This window comes from Drosophila yakuba, chromosome 3R (assembly GCF_016746365.2).
Source record: "Drosophila yakuba strain Tai18E2 chromosome 3R, Prin_Dyak_Tai18E2_2.1, whole genome shotgun sequence".
Classification (NCBI taxonomy): Eukaryota; Metazoa; Arthropoda; class Insecta; order Diptera; family Drosophilidae; genus Drosophila; species Drosophila yakuba.
In genome coordinates, this window is record NC_052530.2 from 8551827 (window position 1) to 8572585 (window position 20759).

A 20759-nucleotide genomic window follows, 5' to 3' on the forward strand; every position below is an offset into this window, starting at 1 on the left:
ACGTTGGTGTTGGCGGCGTTTCAAAGATAACATGGATAAATTTGTCGGAAGTGCAAGTGTCAAGGGTAAGTGGTATTATTAACATGTAAAGCGACAACATAGATATTAACTTTTTGTTTTAATTGCAGGTAAGGGTAAAGAAGAAGATAAATCGCGAAAAAAATAAAAGTTGGCAAATCAAAATCGTGGTAAATCGTAAGGTAACTTTGACCAGTCAATCGACGGTCGGTCTGCCAAGTGCATTTATTATGCAAAAGTGTATAAAACAAGTGGCAAAAAATCAAATTTGTTTGACCACCTTAAAAGGCAGCAGATATCTGAGCTGATATCTGACGACTTGCAACCGTTTTCAATAGTGGAAGATCCAGGCTTTTGAACATTTGCAAAACTTTTAGACCCTCGGGACGTTCTCCCGTGCAGAAAAACGCTGAAAAACCTTAGCATTCGCAGTTAATATGAGTAATCAAAGGCAAAGTTACATGAAATTTTGAAAAGTGTTTAAAGTTGCGCCATTACCACAGATTGTTGGATCTCGAGTGCCAATGTTTCATATATTACGACCACGTGCCATTTTATCACAACAGATTTATCTTTGCGTTCAACTGTATTGACAACAATACCATTGTTCGATCAATTAAATCATTCTGCTGAAAACAGTGGACCGGTTATTGTTTCTCAACAAGAATAAATGGATCTCCAATTAGGTTAACTTAATTTAGTTTTAAAATTTTGAATTTTGTGTCCAGGAATGTGATATAATTCTATGAAAAAATGGTATTTGTTTTTTTAAAAAAAATTCATAAGTTTAATCAAACATGTTTTTTTATAAAAGTCGTTTAGTAAATAAACCAAAAAATCTTTTCTCAATTTACAGTGAGTATAACCAAAGATATTAGAATAACAAGATGCGTAACGGCCATACATTGGTTTTTCACTATGCAGCCACTTTTTTGGTGACGGCCAAAATTGCTCTCTTCTAACTATTGCTTTTTATTATATATCGTCTCTTTTTATACTTATATAATTTAATTTTTAAAGTCGTCAATTATTTGAATGTTTTAATTTTTTTCAATAATGAGATAAAATGCTGAGTTTAGCTTGCCTTTTTTGTCTATCATCAATAACAGTCCACTTGCAATGTTTAAAAAGCAAAAAGTTTTTTTAAAAGATCTATTTTATGCTCATAACATTCATTATCTACATGAAACCATAATGAGAAATCACTACTCTCATTTGTGCACTTAATGCATTGGCCTACAATAAATTTTTATATACACATTTGTTTTTAATTATTTTTAAAAATATTTTCAAAAACTTTAAAGTGTATTTGACAAATATTAAAAAATAGATCAGATGGTGCCTTTAGTTTTCCAAAGTCCGATTCTGTCGAGTAGTTTTTCTCTTGTATACAAAGCTCTGATGGAGCTGTTAAATGCTCTGTTTCTTTTCAAATTACCGATCTGCATTTATCGCAACTGGATCCCTTTGCAATATATTCAACAAAATATCTACTCGAAGTTAATTCAATGGGTATATCATTGCACAAAAAATTATCAATTTCAGAAAATGCTACATAGTATTCTTGCTGCTGTATTACTTTTTTTTCAATGCAAGGCTGATATATAATCGAATCAAACTCTATTGGCAATATCACATTATCATCTGATTCGCAATTAGAGTTTTGGGAAAATTTAAAAATGTATAAGGATATAAGCTTGGCAATTATTATATTAAATTCATTACCTGAAGGATTTCTACCACCTTTTGCTCGAAAGCAAGCAAATATATTTTCAAGGGGATCCTGGTTATCTCTACTTGTTAAAAAGAAAAAGTGGTCCGTGTGGTCCTTAAATATATCTTTGACGAGTCCAAATATAGCTTCAGTAGTTTGGATCTTGCCATCAAGACAATATATATTATTCCCGTGATATTTTACGCTCTTTAGGTATTCCTAAACAACACCCCTTACTTTGAACCCAATATTTTCAGCAATTTTAAATTTTTTTATAAATAAGCTTTTCTAAGCAATCGCCTTTTATATTTGCGATCAATTAAATCCTCTAGTCCATCTATTATATCAACATTATCACACGATTCATTCATTTCCTTAATGGTTTCTCTAAGGGCTGAGTACAAACATTCGTTGTCTCCCGGCTGTAATTTTTTAATGCTGTTCCATTTTTGTAATGGTGATGGACTGGGAAAATTTAATTTTAAAGAGTCCCTTAAAAACGTATATGTGGAAGTGGAAGTGTAATATACATATGCTCTGAATTAATTTTTCGGAATCATTCCATCTTGTATTTGTGCCTTGTTTTTCTTTCAGAAGCATTTTTTCCAATATTTTTACCTTATTATCTTTTGTTTTTCATTTGAATTTTCTTTCCTCAGCATTTTAATTCGAATTTGTCTTTCATCAGACATTTTTTATAATAATCTTTTTTTTTTTTTTATATATAATCATATGAATTCGCTCGCCCGCAAGCATAGTGCGTGCTGAGACGAAAACGAAGATGAAGACGAAACGCAAGCAATCAGCTTCAAACGCTGCTGTACTGATTTTGAAGACGAATCGCTTGCTATTTTACCGTTTTCGATTTGGTCTGACTATGCTCTACAGGAATTCTGATAATGCTTTATCCCCACAGGAACCAAGCACTTTTGTTACATCAGGAAATATTATTACATTCTCAAATTAAGTTAAGACAGTGAATAAACAAGTAATTAAATGAAAAGTTAAAATCAATAAAATTAATAAAACTAAATATATTTAAAATAATTTCTTACCTTAACGTCACAATTAGCCTTTCAGCTGGCATAATTGGGGTTTTATTAAAATTCGTCAAATTTTTAATGATTAATGGTTCAATTTTTTTTTAAATATAATCAAACGTGCACATTTTCATTCTGGTGTACTCCACAAATTTTTTCTCATCTTGGCGCAGCTCATCAAACAAATGATGAAATTCACCAAATGCTTTTCTTCCCAAATTAATGGGATGCATTTTTTTATTTGCTTTTTTAAATTTTAATTTAAAAAATAAACTCTGCTCAATTAGCAGATCATCATCCGATGAGAAATCCATTGCGACTAACACAACAAAAGCGCATCCAATTCATCTTGGACTATGCAACCTATTAGCTTACTCGCAACGCAAGGAATTCGTCTTCAGCTTCATCTTCATCTTCGTCTTCGTCTCAGTGCGCACTATGTTTGTAGCCTAAGGGTGGGGAAATCGCGCCTAGATTTCCGGCAGTGTGGCCGTGGACGTATAAATAGCACAAAATGAAGTTTATCTTTTTGAATAGTTTTTTTAATTAACAAATATTTCTTGGAAATTAAAGGGCTTAATAGCTTAGCTTATAAACTAATTAATTAGTTAATCAAAATAAGTATGTTTAAAAAAAAAGGTGTGGAAATTTAAAATCTAAAAAACAACTAAAAATGCGTGGTCACAGAAATAGCACAATTTCAAAATATCTTTATTTAATCATAAAAAATAAGTTTAAAAGTAATTAATGTAAAGCAAATTTAATATTTGGTTGAGTATCCAAGATTTTTGATGACTGCGTTACATCTTCGACCCATACTCTCCATAAGCTTCTGACATCTCTCCTTTAGAATGGATTTCTAGGCTTCTTAGACACCTTTCCACAAATCGTCAAGATTAGAAAATTTGTTTTTGGGCATCATAACCTTGACATTATTTCATAGATTTTCTATTGGATTTAGGTCAGGGCTTTGAGCCGGCCATTTCAGAACTTGGATGGATTCGTCCATCAACCACTTTTTAACGACACGAGATGTGTGCTTTGGGTCGTTGTCGTGCTGGATTGTCCATTTCAGAGGCATGTTCTCAAACGTAAATGGTTCCATTACGCCATTGATCCGGTAAAGCGGACCCACACCACGCCAGGAAAATACACATAAAGGAACCGGCACCGTGCTTAACAGTCTTCATGGTGTACCTGGGGTTAAGAGCTTGGCCTTTTGGACGACGAACAAATGTTTTCCCATCGGGTCCTATTTTATTGATTTTTGTTTCATCGCTTTCCAAAAACTCAGGTCCTTATCCCTGTGGGCCCGTGCGAAACTTAATCGTTGCGATATGTTGCGGTTTGACGGGAGCTTCAATTAGTCTTCTTGCAACTAATTTCCTAGATACATTTGTGCCACATTCTTTATTTATTTCTTCATTAATTTCGCGGGAGGACTTGAAGAATCCGCCTTGCTGTTCCGTACTATGAGCATATCTGTACGCGGATCAGTTTTTCGTGGCTTTGTTTTGCGTTTGTTTTGATTGGTCAAATATGCTTTGTTTTACTTTACTACCTTCAGTGCATTATATACCATTTTCCTCGAACATTTCATTATTTAGGCAATTTCAGCAGGTATATTGCCAGATTCAGTTAGGTTGAATATCATCCTCCTTTCTTCAACTGAACAATGCTTTCGTCGACCCAATTTTTACATTACTATTTGTACTATTTCTGTGACCACGAACGAAAATATAGCATAAAGCAGAAGAAATAAATGATAACGGTAAATTTTTGTGTTGTACGTCATGTAGAAGAGAGCAATGTAGTAATAGCGCGTAAAATTACGAAATTAAGTTAAATTCAGTTAACTGAAATTTTCTCTTATTTATCACTACCAATCGCAATTTATATTCGCAACCAAACAACTTTAATTGATTGTAAACACAATTTATAGCGAAATTATAAAAAAAATTGAGGAGCTCTACGTATAGTCAGCTTTAAGCAAACGTATTAAGAGAAAAAGAAAACGTATTAAAAGGAAAAACAAAAAAATTGGCGCGGTTTTCTTCCCACCCATAATTGCGCGCTATTTTAAAAACATCAAAATGAACAAGAGAAAACGCTATAGTCGAGTTCCCCGACTATCTGATACCCGTTACTCAGCTAGTGTAAGTGCGAAGGACAGTTTTTGGCGGTTTGTGGGCGTCAGAGTGGGCGTGGCCAAAAGTTTTTTGGCGAATAGATAGAAATTTACAAGGCTAATACAAAAATGAAAAAATATCAAAACATTTTTCAAAAGTGTGGGCGTGACAGCTTTGGGCGGTTTGTGGGCGTTAGAGTGGGCGTGGCAAAAAGTTTTTTTGCAAATAGAAATTTACAAGACCAATACAAAAATGAAAAAATATTAAAACATTTTTCAAAAACGTGGGCGTGGCAGTTTTGGGCGGTTTGTGGGCTTTAGAGTGGGCGTGGCAGCAAACTTGCGCTGCGTCTATGTCCCTGGAGTCTATATACTTAATCTCAACTTTCTAGCTTTTGTAGTTCCTGAGATCTCGACGTTCATACGGACAGACAGACGGACGGACAGACGGACATGGCCAGATCGACTCGGCTACTGATCCTGATCAAGAATATATATACTTTATATGGTCGGAAACGCTTCCTTCTGCCTGTTACATACTTTTCAACGAATCTAGTATACCCTTTTACTCTACGAGTAACGGGTATAAAAATAATTTATCTGAATCATATTTGCATATTAAATATTGAAAATTGGTAATTTTTATACTAGTAATTTGACTAAATAGCTATAATAAATAATAAAAACATTTACAAAGTACATTTTTAAAACTACTGTAATTTAAAACAAAGAATTTTCAAAAAAAAAAGAAATTACATTTAAAAAATAAATATTTCATAAAAATAATTCATATACTAAAATATTATTTATAAAATAAATAAAAATATGGAAACTGTTTATTGCAAAATTGATTTCTTGCTGAACGAAGTGCGCACATAAGCATCTTATATTTTTTTGTTATTCTTATGTCTTTGGTATAACCATTATTTAGAAAATAAAGCACTATCGTGATAGTATCAAATAATTCAAAATAAACCATCGGAAATATCGAATGTTTCAACCATCGATAGTTTCTATTGCACGTTACAAGATCAGAAAATATCTCTACTGTTTACTATTATTATGTATACTTCTACATGCGTGCATTGTTTCCAGAGAACCGATATAGGGTTCCAATTTTTACACCCACCCATGCAAATTTAAATTGTTGTTAAAAAATGATTTCATTTTAATATGTGACGTTCTGTCGTGCCTCGGGTAATCAGGGACGGCCGGGGTCGTCCAGGAAATTCATTTGTTTCCCCGACCAGAGTCCCAGTGATAACGCTCAAAGTTTCAGCCTTAATAAGGCTTATACAGAGATGATTTATTCAAATTTCTAAACGGATTGATATGGTAGGGAATGGTATAGGGGCTTGTTCGGTGCGGTCGGCGTGGGGCTTCTCGCGTCTGGATCCTCCGGCTGGAAACGGGTCCCTCGTGTTCGGTGCCTGGATGTCGTGCAATGCCTGAGAATACGTAGAAATGCTGGGGGACCCTGAAGTCAGCGATTACGGGGGGTAGGAGAGATATGTAGGTAACGGACCCTTAAGTCAGTAATGGGGAAGGTACGGTTGTTGTTGTTATCGGACCCGAAAGTCAGCGGGGAGAATCGTTGTTAGTGTTGGACCCTGAAGTCAGCAGAGAGAATTGTTGTTGGACCCTTAAGTCAGCAAAGGCAATAGGAATGGACACTTACTATCCTGGTTTATTATATTTACCACTGGGAGATCATGCTGTAGAGCTGGCTGGTCGCTCTTAGTTGATGACTTGCATCCTATCGCTGTCGACCACTGACTGACTTCCCACACGCCAGCCGCCCGCTTTAGAGATTGGCTGGGTCTATCGTTTTTTGCCTGTGCTATCGATTTACCCGACTTAGTGTGGCCGGGTTTTTGGTTTAGTGTGGCCCTTGGCTCGTTTATGCGCGCGAGTTACAATCCTGTGGCCGGGGGAGGAAAAGCTTTCCAAAAAACAACTGTGTAGTTCGGGGTATGAAACGAGAAGGAATGTCTTTATTACAAAAAGTTGTATGCTTAGGCAAAATGTCTCTTCGGCCGAGTTCGTGTTGACGATCTTCGTTAAAACTCCTCGGCTCTGGATTTGTTGCCGGGTCGGTGTTGTTTCCCTGTGGCCGGGGAGAGGGGCATGTTAACTCCTCCCCCCAGTCCGAAGAGAAGGCCATAAGGGGAATGGCCGGATCGGAGGAAGGTGATTAGGTGACGTGTTGTTGGTGTATGCCACGAACTCCGAGGACATTTTGAATTTGACAGTTTTTTTCTTTTTTAATGGGTATCTTAATGTTAAACATGAGTGTTGTTTTTATAAGCGTTATATCTTATGCTAAAGTTACACTTTGTTTACTTATTATCTATCTTATATTATTATTTGTTCCTTATGAAATAACACTTTACTTTGTTTACATTATCAGACAGTGTCTATATTGTAGTTTATCCTATTTTATAATGAATATGTGTTATTTCTGACTTCCCTAAGTTCGTTAAAGAAACATGTTTGTGCCTTTTCAGATTTTTTTTTTTTTGATTGTTTTTTGTTAATAATATATTTATTGAATAGTGCTTGTCTATCTTATGTTTCTTCCACTGTTTTCTTAACTGTTTTCCTAATTTGTTTTTTGTGTAACTTTTGACCTTTAGTTTTTAGGAGAGTGATGCCTTTGTCTCTATCTACTTTGTGTAGTGAAAATCTCGGTATCTCGCTATCTTGTTTCTACGGTTTTCTTTTCTAAATATTTTATCATTAGGCTCGACTTGGATTGGTGTCTCTTTGTCCTCGTTTAATTTAGTCAGTCTTCTTTCTGTGGTCGCGTTTAAATGTTCCTGTACTTTTGGGTATATGTCTTTTCTAAATTCGTTTAATTTCTTAAGGTAATCGTGGTGATTGTCGAATGTTATTGTTCTGTTGAACAATTCTTCCGTGGAAGAGCTCGAAAGGGGTATACGAAGTGCTGGAGTGTATTGTATTGTTATAAGTTGCTATTGCTTCTGAGAGTATTTGGACATGATCGCGTTCTAGGTGTGCTTCTTTTCTTTTGTTCATGATTATCCTGTATAGTTCGGTTAAGGTAGAGTGCAGTCTCTCGACAGAAGCATTTCCCGTAGATTGTTGGAATGAAGTTGTATGAGGTTTTATTTGGAATTGAGTTAAGAGGTCGTTGAATAGACTGTCCGAAAATTCCGCGCCCTGGTCGAAGATTATTTTCTGTGGTGCGCCATAGTGACTTATGAATTGTAGTAGGGCATCGGCGACTTTTATTAAATTCCTATTGCTAAGGGGGTAAGCTTGCGCTAGCTTGGTGAATTTATCGATAATTGTGAGGTTACAAGTATTGTTAATGAAATATATGTCTATATGTACGACTGCCAATGGTCCCTCTGGGGAGGTTGGGCTTTGCATCAATGGTCTATGGGGGTGTCTATCGTATTTTAGGGTTAGGCAGGTATCACAATTTTTTATAATTTTTGTGATAATGTCTTTTAAATGTGGAAAATAAATGTCCCTTTTTAAATGGTTATATGTTTCATCTATGTACAACATCTATGTACAACATCCATCCCCCTATGATTAGTGTTAAAGTGGTACGCAGTGCGTACTACGCACGAATTTCGTTTTCCTGGTCAAGAGGATTTGTAATTTCGGTTAGGCATATATTGCAGCGGAAAATTTTGTATAAGTCATTTTCAAAGAAATAGTTATTATAGGACTCTTCTATTATTTTGAAAATATCGTCTGGTGCAAATATTGCGAATGTTTTATTCGGTTTCAGGATTGTTTGAAGGGTATTTGTAACGGAGTCGAAAGTATGTACGGGTTCTGTGATTATGTGTCTTACTTTATGGATAAATGGTGTTTCTAATTGTCTCACAGTTGCTGATCCGGTACGGAATATTATTTGGCAATTGAAGTGATTTAATGGTTGCGAAGCGATTGGTATAATTTGTGGGTCTTCGTTTATGTTTAAGTTTGGCTCAATTCTGCTGAGTGCGTCAGCAACTACGTTTTGCGACCCTTTTTTGTATACGACTTCGTAGTCGTAAGCGGCCAGGATAGTTTTCCATCGAAGTAGTTTTGGATTCTGGCCTTTCAGATTTTCTAGCCAGATTAAGGGCTTATGGTCTGTGACTATTTTGAATCTACGCCCGAAGAGGTATGGTCTGAAATGACCTACAGACCAAATGATGGCTAGCATTTCTTTCTCTATCGTAGAATAGCGTATTTCTGTGTCCGATAGTGTTCTGCTAGCAAAAGATATGGGTCTGTCATTAGTGGGCCTTCTGACAACACAGAGACTATCGCCGCGCCAAACAGTTGTTCTCAGAACTATGTTAAAACTCGCAGTCAGCGACAGCGGCGCCAGCCTATCGCCGCGCAAAACAGTTGTTCTCAGAACTACAGAATTACAACAACCATTCGCAATGCAAAGATGGGCTGATGCAATATTACCATAGTGATGAAATTACTATTCTGGTGAAATAACCAAAAAAGCATACCAACCACATACAAACGGTCACCACGCACAGCAGTTTGATATGTCAAATTTTTCTTTTTATACCAGTTACTCGTAGAGTAAAAGGGTATACTAGATTCGTTGAAAAGTATGTAACAGGCAGAAGGAAGCGTTTCCGACCATATAAAGTATATATATTCTTGATCAGGATCAGTAGCCGAGTCGATCTGGCCATGTCCGTCTGTCCGTCCGTCTGTCTGTCCGTCTGTCCGTATGAACGTCGAGATCTCAGGAACTACAAAAGCTAGAAAGTTGAGATTAAGTATACAGACTCCAGGGACATAGACGCAGCGCAAGTTTGTCGATTCAGGTTGCCACGCCCACTCTAACGCCCACAAACCGCCCAAAACTGCCACGCCCACATTTTTGAAAAATGTTTTAATATTTTTTCATTTTTGTATTGGTCTTGTAAATTTCTATCGATTTGCAAAAAAACTTTTTGCCACGCCCACTCTAACGCCCACAAACCGCCCAAAGCTGTCACGCCCACACTTTTGAAAAATGTTTTGATATTTTTTCATTTTTGTATTGGTCTTGTAAATTTCTATCGATTTGCCAACAAACTTTTTGCCACGCCCACTCTAACGCCCACAAACCGCCCAAAGCTGCTACGCCCACACTTTTGAAAAATGTTTTGATATTTTTTCATTTTTGTATTGGTCTTGTAAACTTCTATCGATTTGCCAAAAAACTTTCTGCCACGCCCACTATAACGCCTACAAACCGGCAAAAACTGTGTTTAAGACTCTCCTTCTCCCTTCCACTAGCTGAGTAACGGGTATCAGATAGTCGGGGAACTCGACTATAGCGTTCTCTCTTGTTTTTTTTTTAATTGGTATCATTTTATGAGTTGGGGTGTATGGATGATCCCGGTGCCTTATCATCGATTGATGTACACTTATACGGTCATCACACTTGTTGGTATAATTGTTGTAAATTGTCCTGCACAAGCGATCCCGGTGCCTTATCAGAGATTGATGTACACATACGGTCGCCTGTGAAGCAATTTGAACTTGGTTTTGTTTGTTTCTTTTGTTTTATTTGCACTTGGACGTCATTATGTTTCAATAACTTTTTACTTAATTTATTATTTCACCACTCACTACTAAAATCCCCACAACCACTGCCATCACATGTTCATCACCTCTTTAGAATTAGAACGATAAGCGTAGTGGGCATTGTTAATCCCTTGTCCGTAGTCCGGCTGCGCCAGTTACAATCCTGTGGCCGGGGGAGGAAAAGCTTTCAAAAAAACAACTGTGTAGTTCGGGGTATGAAACGAGAAGGAATGTCTTTATTACAAAAAGTTGTATGCTTAGGCAAAATGTCTCTTCGGCCGAGTTCTTGTTGACGATCTTCGTTAAAACTCCTCGGCTCTGGATTTGTTTCCCTGTGGCCGGGGAGAGGGGCATGTTAACTCGCGCGCCTTGTTATTTTATTGTTTATTATTTATTCCTTGTGCGCGGCCCGCGTCAAAAATATTTTAGTAAATTTATTGGTGATAAACTTTTTAAACTTATACTATATTACAAAACACTATTATCAGATTTTATCTTAGATCGTTCTCGATCCGATCCCGAAACAGACTGCCCTCTGGATTCTAAATCCTAAGCCAATCAACCTCGGCCAGAAGCTTTTCTTTTGAAACTTCTTGAACTTTCAATTGTGTTTAGAATAAAAGCTTGATGTCAAAATTATTTCTCTGCGTTGTGAATTTCAATTATGCTGATCGATGCAGTTTGATTGAAGCGCAACAAGTTGACCATGATTTGGTCTCCAAGTGGTTTGTTTACGGGTTGTACAACTTGCATGCTTAAAAGTGGTAAAGTTATCTTAATTATCTTTGTTGAAAAAGAAAATAATATATTAAAAATATTTTTTTTATAAACACTTTTTGTTGCTTTTATTATTTTGTATTTTTTTTTAAATTATAAAATTTTAGATATTAAATCTTAAAGACTTTAAGAAAAATTGGTCGCCATTATTTTATTGTAGCGTTTCTGCTCTTTGGGCGTAAGCTTGCAAAAGTCCTTTTCAAAAATCTTGAGTTCTTTTCTTGTGTGCAGCGGCGGCCAAAGTGTGGTATAAGCCATGGTTCTGGAAGAAAAATAAAATGCACAATAATAAGTTTGGATATTTATAGTTTCTCTTCATCATTATATCCGGTTCCAACGAAGCACCAACGGAAAATTTTATTATTTATTATTTAGCATTTTAAAATAATATTTTTAGTAAAAAACTTATGAAGAGAGTAATATCAAAAATAATTATTGTGGGAACTAAACTAAACAAGAGAGAACGCTATAGTCGAGTTCCCCGACTATCTGATACCCGTTACTCAGCTAGTAGAAGTGCGAAGGAGAATCTTCAACACTGACAGTTTTTGGCGGTTTGTGGGCGTGGAAAAGGGTTTTTTGGCAAATAGATAGAAATTTACGAGACTAATACAAAAATGAAGAAATATCAAAACATTTTTCAAAATGGTGGGCGTGGCAGTTTTGGGCGGTTTGTGGGCGTGGCAACATGAATCGACAAACTTGCGCTGCTTCTATGTCTGTGGAGTCTGCATGCTTAATCTCAACTTTTTAGCTTTTGTAGTTCCTGAGATCTCGACGTTCATACGGACGGGCGGACAGACGGACATGGCCAGATCGACTTGGCTATTGATCCTGATCAAGAAGATATATACTTTATATGGTCGGAAACGCTTCCTTCTGCCTGTTACATACTTTTCAAGTATACTTTTACTCTACGAGTATATAACTATAACTAGAAACTTTACCTTACGAATTGCCAGGCATCCTCCGCCGTGGACTGGTTGTCAATTAGGAGCTGGATCTCCCGCTTGAACTGCTTGGCGTACTCCCGCTTCGAATTGTGGTAGCGCTCCAGACAACGTATCTGACTAAAGAAATAAGAAGTATTTTGACCTTGACCAGTTTGGTTTGAGATCTTACAGGGGTATGCGGTGTTTGGAGAATGTGGGCTCATGCACGGGATCCCTGTCGTCATCGAAGACGGTTTGATAAATGGGCTCGTACTCCTCTATGGGATTATCAACGTAGGTAGCGTCAACATATTGTGCGTCAGCCTTGTGGCGCCTAAACATGGCTGAAAACGAGTTTCGCTGCTCATCGCTCATCCGGAAAATGCTTCCTATTACCGAGGCATAGAATGACTTCATTCCCATGCTCATCCTCTTGTCGCCCATGAGCTTTCGCTTCTCCATAATTTGGGTTTTCCTTTCACTGGTTGTCTCCATTTCGAAGGTTGTATTGAAGTAATGGCTATTACTGTGGATGAGTTATTGTTTTGGATACTATTGTGGAATTTGTGAATGTAATTGTTGGCTAAGGTCTAACTAAATATTATATATGAAAGTTAAAGCAGTGTTTGTTGATGGATAAAGCATGTTACACTAAAATTTTATAATTTTGATAACAGTCAACTCTGTTAAAGTTTAAGATTACGTTTTTTGATGATTATGTTGTTGAGCATTGAGCAATGTAGAGTAAAAGTGTATACTAGATTCTACTAACAGGCAGAATGAAGCGTTTCTGATCATATAAATTCTTGATCAGGATCAATAACCAAGTCGAACTGGCCATGTCCGTCCGTCCGTATGAACGTAGAGATCTCAGGAACTATAAAAGCTCGAAATTTATTGACCCATATTACCACGTCCACAAACAGACTAAAACTGTCATACCCATACTTTTGGAAAATGTTTTGATAGTGGTTCAGTTTTGTTATGGTCTTAAAATATCATTTAATTTTATTTTCCGTAAAATTCTTGTTTTTCAATATTTCTATCGATGTGGCAGAAAAATGTTAAAATTCGTGTCAGCCCTTCCGCTAGTTGTTGTGTCAAAATTTTTCAATTAATATTAAATATTATTAAGTGGAATCTGTATTTGTTGATAAAAAGTTAAGTTAAAATGTCGAATATTTCCCGTGCTTCTTTATTCTCTAAAAACATAACAAGGTGCTCCTCAAAATAAAAATGGCTTGCATATAAAAAAGCCCATTTACATCATTTTTAATAACATTTCCAAAGTGAGTTGATTAGGTCATTTTTGTATCTCGAACTATGAATCTTTGCTCCCTTTATCTAAATTATTGAAGCGATCAGAGAGTTTACCATAAAATTTGTATGTTCATCCACAGCGACTTTGAGTCCTTACAGATATACATTTGCATTTCATGAGATGCAGCTTGCCATAAGTAGTGATGTAAAAAGAGAAAAGAAGAGGACGAACAGGAGCACTAAAATAGAACACAAATCGAGTTCAACTTTCGCAAAAGTTGTTTTCCTTTGCCTGTCGGCATCGAAGCGTAGTCATCCCATCCCAACCAGTGCCGTCCCATCCTCTCCGAATCCATTCGGAGTCCTCGCCTGCCCGCACCTTACCTCACATCCTGTTTAGCTTCAATGAATGCTCCAACGCTCCGTGTAACGCCCGTTAACCCCTTGCGGCCCCCAGAAAGCCGTTCCACTTGGCCCATTCACGATGTCTTTCTGCTGTTGGCCGCTTTGTTTTTGTGCCGGCCTATTCATAATTCCACAGCCGGCTGCTGGCTGCTGGCACAAATTGAAAAGCAAACACGTGGCTCTGTAGTTGGCCTTATCACTGGCTACATTGGGATTTCGTTGCTGTGAGCCACTGACACTTCGTCATGTCCATCCGCCCGCCGGTCTGCCAGGGTTCAGTTTTAGTAGTTGTAGTAATACTAGTACCATAACCAGTACCAGTTCCAGCCGGGGTCGAACTCGGGCGCTTGGAATTTGAGTTTTTGTGTTGAGCTGCTGTGACACTTTTTAGCTGTCTCGTCCTCTGTAGCCTGCCATTTTGTTTGTGGGCTTAGGTCAGCACTTTGCCATTTTCATAGTTGCATGCACCAGGGTCCTGGTCCTCATTGTCATCATGCTTGTCTCATCTCCCACCCGTCCCACCACTTCCTCGTCCTGCGGTCCCTGGGCATTGTTTAATAATTTTCCTGCTTACGGCAGGATATTCTAGCTGCCCAGAACACGTCGGAACAGTTTCTTTTTCCAGCGCTGAAACTTTAACTTCGGCTTAACCCTTAATGAGGCCATTATGGTCCAGGATCCCCTAATCCGACGACTGGGTATCATTGCTAATTTCTGGGCCAGTGGCGAAAGTTTAAGCAAACTTTAAGGTATTTAGGTCTGCTCATTCAGCTGCTCCCACTTTTTCCGAGCAACTACTGATGTACGACGAACCAGCGTTCAACGGCAGACGCCACTTAAGTTGATTTCCGTTCGAAGCCATTGAGTATGAGTTGAGTCCTGGTCAAGGACCTGAATGAGTCACTTGTGTGTCAGTGAAACGGCTGTGTATTTTTGCCCTCGAGTGTCTTGTATATTAATTGAAATTAAAAACACTTTCGAGTGCTCATCAAAGGTCTGCCATTAAAGTTATTAAAAATTTATGGCATCAACAGGGATACTCTAGCTGAATATCGAGATTTGATATTTTGGATATTTTTTACATATTAATTATGATTATTTAAGTTTCTATACGAATGTAGCCCGATAGTTACAAAGAATATACATCATAAACACGATCTGTTTTCAGCCAAAAAACTTAAAGGTACCTTGGGTACAGACAATGGATATTTTCAGCTTCAACGACTTGTCGAAAGTTTTTATTCAAATTGGTATTCAAATCGATTTTGAATTAGATACAGTCGTAGATGTGAAAATTAGCAAACTTGTTCAGCGAAGAAAAATCCGTAATCTGGATTATTTATTTCATAATAATACTCGTGGCCAAAGCAATGTTTAAATTAACAAAGAAAAATAGAAATGCAACCGAATTTATGCCTCAATTTGTGTGGTCTCCATTCGCTGTCAGGCATAAATTCCGCAGCCAACAAGCAAAAAATTTAAATTAGCTGGCACCGGGAAAATGGAAAACTGTCGTGGCAGAGAGCGAGTAGCACACAAAAGTGCTGGCTAGAACGCAAATGAAGTTGGCTTTTAATTTCCAATAAACCTTCCCCACTGCGGCCCGCAATATTAATGAACTGTAAAGAGGTGGAGTGGAAACAAAAACCAAATGCAAAAGGGTTACTCTGTTTGCATGTATCTACCTACCTATGTAGTATGCACCTGAATGTCGGACACATGTTCAATTAGGAAAATTCTTGTATTGTGTGGCACATTTACGGTTAGGTCAGTGCAGTGTTTTCCATTCTCCTCATTCCGTGTTGCACCTTTTTGGACGGGAATGTAATTCATAAATCGCTTCCTGCATGCATACGGCTGCTAATTTAATTAGCGATGGAAGGCGCATCAAGTTCCACGAATTTTCCAACGCCTGGCTGCATCGCAACGCTGCTTTTCCACGTGCTCAGAACGGTCATTAAATTAAATTTCAATTAGCTGTGCAGTCTCTTGTTGCTTTATGCGTGGGAATGCACTTCGAACTTAAACTTAAACTTTTTGCCAACATAAGAATTATAATCTTTTCTGCTGAACAATGTATAAAGATGAATAAAAATTTAAAAAAAAAATGCATATATTAATCATTAGGATCGCTGAGGACCGATGCTGATACCAAATTCATTTATTATGTATTAATATTTTCTTGGAGTTTGTAAATCTTATACGCAGTCACCTTTTTTTATAGTGTCCTCACCTGACGTGATTCACATGTTAATCAGCGAAGCGTGAGAAGCGAAACTGTTGCCATTATTATGCGGCTGGAGCTTTGCGGAAATATTGGCTTTCTGTTTTCGGCCAACATAGTAAGATGCTTACTATGGCTAAAGGGCACTCAAGCCTGCAATGGAAAAGGGAGGACTCTTATACCGACTTGGGGAGCCCATGGAACTTCATTTGATTAGCATTTCGCACAACGAAACAATTTGGCGCGTATGTGAGTTGATGTCTGCTGAGTAATGAAAAGGGCAACTAAAAACCCATTAACCCACATTCCTCCCCGCTTAAATGTTCAGACGTGCCCCACTCAGCTGTCGCCCACTAACAATCAACAACAAGTGCAACAGCAATGGCCAGCGCACTACCAACACATCACCCTTTTATTTTCCACCCAAATCCCCAAACAGCGAGCGGCGACTAGGAAACAAGTCAACACTGGCTACCAACAATGTCAAATGTTGCATGTGCCACCCGCACACAAACGCAAACGTAGAGGCTTACACTTCAATTTAAGTTTGGCTAACTATGATGCTTAAAAGATAATATTAATCTCAAGATAATTTAAAAAACCCACCCTCTTAGTTTATTATAAATCAAACCCAGTCATAATGAATTTACAAGACTAATATAATAATGAAAAAATATCAAAACATTTTTCAAAAGTGTGGACGTGGCAGCTTTAGGCCTGTCACATACTTTTCAACGAATCTAGTATACCCTTTTACTCTACGAGTAACGGGTATAATAATAAGTGTACTTTTCTAGCGGAAGCACTTGATATTTTGTCCAATCAAACCTATTTAATTTTGGTTTTTAACTGAGGAAGATATTTGTTATTTGCTTGCATTTCTGACTATTTAATTTGTCTATTTGCCATTCGATCTGGCCATGTCCGTCTGTTCGCCCGCCCCCCGTATGGACATCGAGACCCAGGAACTATAAAAGCTAGAAAGTTGAGATTTAGCATGCTGTTACATACCTTTTAAGGAATCTAGTAAATCTTTTTACTCTACGAGCAGCGGCTATAAATAGGAATTTATGTTATTTTATAAATAATTATAATTAATTTTTTGGCCATATTTTTTTACATGCTTAGAAATAAACCGCAAGGCAAGCTCTTTGATGACTAAATTTTTCGATTTTTATGGTTTAGGCTGTAAAATACAACCGTTACTTTAATGACCAATTCTCTGGCTTGTAAATAATTTGTAAACTTAACAGTGTGTATGCATAAATTATTTTGAATTATTTAAATTTTCCGTTGTAAAAGAGGTCGCTAAAACCTTTACTTTGAGTTGGAATTGCTTCGGTTGTTTTCCTCATGTTGACAAATTCACGACAGTTCGATTTATTTAGGCTCATTGTTTCATCCTAGGCGTCACAAGTGGCAGATGAGCTTTCAAGGTGCGAGCAGTCCGAACTGACTGAGGCTATCCCGTTTTCGCGGCGCAAGCAATATATGCCTATTGCACTCGCACAGCAAAGAGAGTCTGCAAAGGCTGGGAAAAGTGAAAGAGAACTAAAGCTCCCGATGCCGAAGTGCCTTCGTTTGCGGAGAGTCCTTTCGGAAGCACTCGGTGCCGCTCTCGGATTTCTCAGTCGACGCCAAAGGACGCACAAAGGCATGCTACACTTTTCGAAGTGGAAACTTCAGCAACTTTGGACGAGTTTGAGGCAATGACTATGAACTCTGGATCAGAATGTATTGACATAGTTTCGGAGCTGGCTTGAAAGTCATTCAGGTGCAAGTGGCCAACTTTCTCCGGCAGTTCGCTGGAGTCAGCTCTTGTATTTATTTTTATCGCTGTTCATTAGTTGGCAGTTGCCATAATTTCAATTTTACAGTTTCGCCACCATATTAATTTACGGCACTCGCACTGGCCACCCCTTTAATGCAGTTTTCGGGTGGAAAATTTTAGATTGCTTCTCGACGGCGATTGTCTAACTGGAAGCAATTGTTGCGAGCATGAAAGGCAGCACTGCGGACGCTTAACTTCCAATTTATCATGAATAATACCACGCAGCGGAACGAAATAAATCAAATGAAATTTATTTGGCCCTGTTCTATGGAAACATAATTTAGCAAAATCAAATTAGATGTAAGCCGATTTTCCTGCGAAACACTTTGGCAAGCCGTTGAAATATTCATGCCACAAACGAGAGGGTCCAATTGAGCCCTGCCAATATTTTGGCCATTAACGCAAATTGAATAGTCGAGCAGCGCTCATTTTACGCCATTTAATAACCGAGTTTGGCCGGCAAAACTCATCTGTTTGCATTTTATTCGTGCTCTTTGGTTTGCCAATTTAACTCTTCTGCTACAGTACGTGTGAAAAAAGAAATATTCACGTCTTTTTCCAGGTGGAGGAGTGCCCAAAAAGTTGCTGGCACGCAAATGCTGCCAACAACAGCCATAAATTTGCCGCTTTTCTGCTAAAAAGTGGCCAACAGTTTTGTTAGCCACGTGCAGGTTCGTTTCTGACTGCCAGACTTTCGCATATGCAAAAACTGAGTAATGGCGGTCGGGGAGAGCCCTGTGATCCTTGTGACAGAGCCGGCAATTGCAGCATATTTAGCCGCTTGTTTTTTAAAACTCTATTTAATTTGGATTCTTGTTTCGCTCGGCTCACGTCTCAGTGGTCTTTTGCCTCTCATTTTTCAAGTCGCTGTGTACTGGTGATTTTCCTTACATTCCTTGTAGGTTTCCTTTACGCCTGTCACAAGTCCACACAACTTGGCCATTGCCCAGCCGATTTTGCAGTGTTTAATTTAAGTTCCAGCACAAGCTGCTGAGATTTATTACTGACCCTTAACAAGTCTCGCTGGCCTTCTTTTGTCCCTTGCTTTTCGTACCCCTGTTTCATTTCTCCCATTTTTTAATGGACCAGAATAGACGAGCTATGTAAGAGTTGTAATTTTTTGCTTCCAGTCGTGGCCAGTGTTCTATTTTTTATTGGGAATTACACAGGGAAGAAGTTTTGGTGAGTGCTCTTAGCCGGGGAAACAGCTTTCTACAAAATGTATTATGTATTTAAATAAAAGATTTTTAGGTACTAGAATTGTTAAGTTTATTTTAAATTTTCTTGTGCAAGCTGAATGAAATCATTTACTAAGAATTTAATAGAATCGTGCTACCTTATAAGTTCCATGTCCAATTATATAAACATTTCATTAGACATTGCAGACTTAGACTTCACTCATTGTTTCATCATAGCCACCTTGTTATCGTTAGACAAATTTATTGATTTATTAGTTCTGCTCTCAATGCTAATGATGAAACAAATAATTATATTATCAAACTAATTTAAGGTCCTCTTTCATCTAGTACCGCAAATTATTAATTTAATTTATCAATTTAATTAAAGTCATGCTAAGAAATTGCGGCAGTTCTTGCATTCATTACACTGCCTCAGAAATCACAGGCATTTCCATTTACCTTTTTGCAGCTTGATTCTACGATAAAAAGAATGTCATCAAACTGAAAACTGAAACATTGGCGAACTTCGGCCTTGGACCTCCCATCGATTTGGCCATTCGGGTCATTCATTTCGGGCAGTGTGTGCTGCAGTGCGATTTTGACCTCTCCAGAAGCCCATAACCAATCTCAGAACAATAAATTAAACCTAAACAATTCATTCGGCTGAGCGAGGCTCGGTTTCTGTTTCAGCTGCTGGGACATCCTGGATGGCGGACGGTGGAGTGTGGATGGCTGACGGCGGATGGGCAATAAGGCAGAAAGCCACTTCTTAGTTTGCTTGCAGCTCAAGCGGAAACCATATAAATGCGGAAATGATAAAAATGCCTGTGAACATGTTTTCAAAGCGTATGCTATAAATTGCAATGGCAGTAGGTCCTTGGAAGTTCCTCCCAATGGCACCGAACTCCCACATGGACAATGCAACCAGACAATAAAATAATAATAAAAATAGAACAAAACCGGCGAGTAGACGACGTAGACAATGATGAGGTCCCATTCCGTTCGGATCGGCTTGGGACCGAGTTCAATAAATGAATGTGGCCAAATGGAGGACACTGAGTCCCTAGGAAACTCTTCGACAAAGCAAACACAAACACACGCGGAGAAAAGTTGGGTGCGAAGAAAGAGACGCGACGACTGGCGATTTAATGAAATTGTTTTACACTCAATTGAGTTGCCAACTGAAAAAGAAAACAAAAAGCAGACCAAGAAGCACCAGAACTAGACAAACCAACTGTTTTCGCCAGGGGAAGATTTCGGGTAATTTGCATTGCCTCGAAGCGCCAACGACCCACATTTGCCCCGAAGTTAATCTTTTCTAATACAAAATGGCCCAAACGCTGTCAGCTTTCAGGAAAAGTGGCTGACATCGGAGATGCTCTGGCAAAGGAGATAAGAATATGCACAAATCCTAGTGAATATTTACTAAAGTTTGACAAAATCAGCTCACGCGGGGTTTCCCTGCATTTTAAGGAGAGGAAATAAGATATTGAGGATTTTAGACCTAAATTATTTAGTAGAACAAACGGTGCGAAAATATTTTAAATTTATAAGTTTTTTAATAAGTTTTCTAATATTTAAACAGTCAGTAGTCAACTTTTCCCAAGTTGAAAATGATGACTAACCATCGAAATTGAAATCGTCAAGTAAAGTGTCACAAGGTTGATTTCTGTTATTGGTAGATCAC

General features: G+C 37.9%; 1 protein-coding gene and 3 long non-coding RNA genes across 5 annotated transcripts; 1 reads left to right on the forward strand and 3 right to left on the reverse strand.

Moving 5' to 3' along the window:
* Nucleotides 1-6173: 6173 nt before the first annotated feature.
* Nucleotides 6174-6665, reverse strand: LOC120321838. The gene is made up of 2 exons (XR_005561566.2): nucleotides 6579-6665; nucleotides 6174-6510 (listed from the first exon to the last, which is right to left on the reverse strand). It is a non-coding gene; the product is annotated as an uncharacterized LOC120321838 (long non-coding RNA).
* A 4639-nt stretch (nucleotides 6666-11304) lies between these two features.
* LOC6536020 lies at nucleotides 11305-12805 on the reverse strand. Its single transcript, XM_002096599.4, has 3 exons — nucleotides 12365-12805; nucleotides 12190-12312; nucleotides 11305-11504 (listed from the first exon to the last, which is right to left on the reverse strand). The coding sequence occupies exons 1-3, from the start codon at nucleotides 12667-12669 to the stop codon at nucleotides 11369-11371; spliced, it is 564 nt and encodes a 187-aa protein (XP_002096635.1). The 5' UTR covers nucleotides 12670-12805; the 3' UTR covers nucleotides 11305-11368.
* Nucleotides 12806-15047: 2242 nt separating this feature from the next.
* Nucleotides 15048-17622, reverse strand: LOC120321932. Of its 2 annotated transcripts, none has more exons than XR_005561667.1 (4): nucleotides 17385-17622; nucleotides 17075-17117; nucleotides 15529-16216; nucleotides 15048-15458 (listed from the first exon to the last, which is right to left on the reverse strand). It is a non-coding gene; the product is annotated as an uncharacterized LOC120321932 (long non-coding RNA). The 2 variants fall into 2 exon arrangements; XR_005561666.1 differs by having other exon boundaries at nucleotides 17184-17622.
* LOC120321933 lies at nucleotides 16224-16668 on the forward strand. The gene is made up of 2 exons (XR_005561668.1): nucleotides 16224-16312; nucleotides 16392-16668. It is a non-coding gene; the product is annotated as an uncharacterized LOC120321933 (long non-coding RNA).
* Nucleotides 17623-20759: the final 3137 nt, after the last annotated feature.